We start from the raw sequence: 4,275 nt of genomic DNA, 5'->3' as shown, positions 1-4,275 counted from the left end.
TCATTTTTGTTTCAAGTCCTTGCCCACCTCAATATCGGAGACACCATCCTCTCCGGCGTTAAATTATGTTATAAGGACTGCTCCACCAGGATCATAGTTAATAACACTCTCTCCGAACCGATTGCTATTAGGTCTTCAGTAAGACAAGGATGTCCTCTATCTCCACTTCTATTTGCCTTATACTTGGAACCGCTTTGCCTGAGCGTGCTGACAAACCTCAATATTCGTGGGTACCAATATTGTTTCTCCGAAGTGAAGTTGTTGGCTTATGCCGACGACGTTGCCTTCTTTTGTGCCGACAAAGACAGTGTAGAAGAAGCTCTACGCGTAACACAGAAATTTTGCACAGTCACCGGTGCGTCGGTCAATAACGATAAGTCCAGCGGATTTTGGCTAGGCATGTGGGGAACCACACCATCCAAATTTGCAGGGATCCACTGGAATCAGCCATCAATAAAATACCTTGGCGTACCCCTAGATCAGGCCAGGAACAGTGGGCCATATTGGACATCAGTTGCCACAAACATCAAACGGAAAATAGATGCCTGGAGGGTGCGAAATCTATCCATCTTTACTAAGGCTGCCGTGTGCAATATTTTCCTTACGTCTAAACTTATGTACGTGTTACAAGTCCTCCACTGTGCCCGCCCACGTATACAAGCGTTCCATCGACTTTTCGCGACTTTCATTTGGAGTTCCTCGTGGGAACGGATGAGACGAGACAATTTATTCCTCCCCCTTGAGTGTGGAGGGTTGGGTCTTGCTCACTTATTTGTCCGTCAACTTGTGTCTAGATTATTCTTCTTTAGGAATATCAGACACCCGCTACTGGCCTCGCTAGTTCAGACGAAGCTTGCGCCGCATTTGCCCTTTTTGATTGTTTCAACGACAGATGACGTTTCGTGTGTTCTAAGAGGATTTTGGAAAGAAGTTGTAGACACGCTGTTGTTATTAAATGTCCGGTTTTCTTTGGAATACTTGTTTAGTGTTTCTAGAAAATGTTTGTCTCGGGCCTTAGTTGAAAATTTTTTCACACTACCGATTTATAGATCAAGGTTTAACGACAGCCCTGGACAGGATGTTTTGAAGAGAGTTAAAAAGATGTGTGTATCGCCTACTGCAAAAACATTTTTCTTTCAATTACACACTTCCACACTTCCGGTTAAAGCGTGGCTACAGGAAAGAGGGTTTTTCGTTCCATGGTCTATTAACTGTCGATTATGCAACAAACCGGAAACCATTGAGCACTGCTTCATATACTGTAATGACGCAGTGTATTTTTGGGACGTTCTCCAACGAACACTGAAAAAGGATATCGACTTCACCGACCACAGTATACGATTTCTCCCCGTTGAACAACATGAAGTTGTCCCTTACGATTTATTTATGCTTCTTGGGCTGCATAGTTTGTGGAAGTGCCGGATGATCGACAGAAATGCCGAACAGCCCCGTACGACCAGATCGCTTTTCATTGAAGAGGTAGCGAAAGTGCGGAGTGTGTACGAGGCCCGCCCACCGGTGCCAGATTGGTTTAGCCTCTTTGACGCGTGCTTAAACCTACCGCACTTTTAGATTGTGTAAATATGTAAATATCGCTGTTTATGCGTTGGGTGAATGGTAAATTCTAGCCAATGTAACCTTTTACTTTGTACAGAACTACTAAAGATGTGTGTTTGTCGCCCCACGTGATTCACGTGCGCGCGTGTGAGATTCTGGTGACTGGTGGCCTGTGCCTGTGCTCCATTGGTTAGCGTGTGTGGGTGCGACTCTACGTGCCATGGCGTGTGAGGTGGACTGTGACTTTTGGACCTTTTGTGTTGTGTGTGTGTGTACTGTTGGACTTGGCTGAATAGCTATTAGTAAATTTCCATTTATTAAAGAAAAAAAAAAAAAGCGGTGCCATGGCATAGGGGTTAGGGTGTCCGTTTCATACGCAAGTGGTCGCGGGTTCGATCCGCGGTGGGCCAACTTTTTTTTTTTTTTTTTTTCTCAAACATTTTGTTTTGTCGAGGCATTTGGCGATATTTACGATATTTCCTTTTTTGCGATGAACAGTAAAAAAAAAAAAAAAAAATCGAATGTTGTCGAGAAACTTTGCAGAACTAAATGGTAGCGGACTCCCTTTCCGGAGGTGCCATCGGGGACAGCGGGACTTGGATTGCCGGCTGGACGCCGCGAAGCGGCGTGTACTGGTTACGCTTTGTAATTAGCAGCCGATACTGTCGCCGCGAAGCGGCGTGAACGCAGGCGGGGGGCTGTGTTAACGAGCGCCCCAGTGACTCACGCGCCGTTCGAAAAGGGTGGCCCGAGCGGCATGATCTCTCGGAGGAGTGCGTATAGCCATTTCCGCGCAAAGCGCACTCCGGAGTGCGTATAGCTTTACTCTATTTATAATGCAAGTTTAGCATAAAAAAAAAAGACAGGCGAAATCGAAAAAAAAACAAAAAACGCTATCTTTTATTTTACTGTTTAAATATATTACGGTTCCTGTAGAAACTACCCTCTAAGTGGCGCGCTGGGATGAGCGCTAGAAGTTTTCGAGCTCGCAACGGCGCAGCTCCGTACACTTGTCGCAAGTCGCGGCTTTGACTGCATTCAAGTTGATCGAAAAGCGATATCTGTGCCCGTGAAGCATCACTTCCAGCTGAGTGGATATCCGCTCTACAGAGATTAATTCAAGACGGCAATTGCAGATTTGCGCGAACAGCACAAATAGAAAAACGAAACCTACAATATAAATACTGGCTACGAAGGGCCATGCGGGAAAACAAACTCACGGCTTGGAACCACATTGGAGCGGCTCGATTTATTGGCTTTCAAATAATTATGGCATGATCGAGCGTCTTCATTTTAATAAGAGGTTCATCCCCAGAGCCATTAAAAATAGCCTCAGATGTATGACATTGCTGGAAAAAATGAACATGTTCGGAATATTGTTTTTTGCTTAGGGAGTCACCGAAAAATTCCGTACGTTCCAAACGACCACTATAAAAGACGGAAACGCAGGGCTCGGTAGTAGTGATCGGGGTAGTGTGCTGTTGTATTGATGTTTGTGTGTGCGATGCCTGTGTATACGTTCAATAGACATTGACCTGATGTTTGTAGTGTGCGCAACGTGTCTACATGTGTTAGAGATTCCGAAGAAAAGGAAACGCAATTGTGGCGTAAGGAAATAAAAATATTTTTTGTAAAACATGAATTGGGCGGTACCTAGCGCCACCTAGCCTAGCTACGTGCGATTACTCTGCTTGACCCTGCCATCTGGTGGCAAGCGATTTAACATCCTTTTACGCTACGCGGCTACGCCATAATTTCGTGTTACCGTGCTGAGATAAGCCAAGAGGTTGCTTCGGATTTGCTTTTTTTTTGAGAGCGGCTTTTGCTTTTGCGGGCGAATGATTTTCACTCCTCCGTGATGTGCGGTTGACGCAACGGTCGACGAAGGAATTGTGGCTCGAGGAATAGCAAAGGTAGGACATAAAGTGCGCGAACTGAGTGCTGGTTGTCTCCGTTGAACATCGCAGTGCTGACGATGAGAAGACTGAGTGACTGCATGCTTTCGAAACGTAAGTTTCTTTACCTGCAGGGGTAAAGAAACTTCGGAAATAAATACAGTTCGCGGAAAGCTCGTGTTACGTTTTTATTTCCTGCTCCTCTCGCTTCGTGCAATAGACTTAAGTGTTCTCGTTAAGCCTTACCGAGCTCGATTTGCTCGATTCGTGGCCGCCATAATGAGATGCAGTCGACGGAGGAACTTTTCCTCCCCTGCTTAAGGGACGAAAGTTTCTCCCTTTCTGAAGGAACATATGTGTCAAGAGCGTTCCTCCCTTTAGGGAGGACTATAATGACCCTTTTTTCTAAGAGTGCGGAGACAGTCCTCTTTTACGGATGGGGTTGTACAGCCATACCTTATCACCTGCTGAGAACGGGCGTGTTGCGACATGGTGCGTCGTACTGAGTTTTCATACGAGCGAGCCCACTTGCCAAACGTTGTCGGGCAAATGCATGCATCCGTTCTAGGTTCGCTCTCAGGTCGCTTATGTGAGACACATGGTCTTTGGCCGGTTCTGATGCTCGTGGGATGGCAATTTCACAGGGCATACGAAGATCACAGCCCAATAGCATCGTGGCGGGCGTGTAGCTGGTGACCTCATGAGCAGCTGTACGGTATGCGTTCAGAAACAGAGGCACGATGTTATCCCATGCAGTCGTCTTGGCCGTCATTTACAAACATCGATAGATGTTGAAAAATAGTGCGGTTCATCCTCTCCACTA

The 4,275-nt window shown here is 46.1% G+C and overlaps 1 protein-coding gene across 1 annotated transcript; it reads left to right on the top strand.

Annotated features, from left to right (window-relative positions):
- Positions 1-384: 384 nt before the first annotated feature.
- Positions 385-1,722, top strand: LOC120843037. The gene has a single exon (XM_040214245.3). It carries the CDS (start codon positions 400-402, stop codon positions 1,570-1,572), a length of 1,173 nt encoding a protein of 390 aa, XP_040070179.2. The 5' UTR covers positions 385-399; the 3' UTR covers positions 1,573-1,722.
- The last annotated feature ends 2,553 nt before the right edge of the window (positions 1,723-4,275 follow it).

Source organism: Ixodes scapularis, unplaced genomic scaffold (assembly GCF_016920785.2).
Source record: "Ixodes scapularis isolate PalLabHiFi unplaced genomic scaffold, ASM1692078v2 PGA_scaffold8__174_contigs__length_109621045, whole genome shotgun sequence".
NCBI classification, from domain to species: domain Eukaryota; kingdom Metazoa; phylum Arthropoda; class Arachnida; order Ixodida; family Ixodidae; genus Ixodes; species Ixodes scapularis.
Note: the sequence above shows the minus strand (reverse complement) of the source record. Positions and strands in the feature narration are given on the sequence as shown.

Excerpts from the sequence above, each read along its gene's own strand:
- LOC120843037 (XM_040214245.3), top strand. The coding sequence starts at position 400 with ATGTGGGGAACCACACCATCCAAATTTGCAGGGATCCACTGGAATCAG.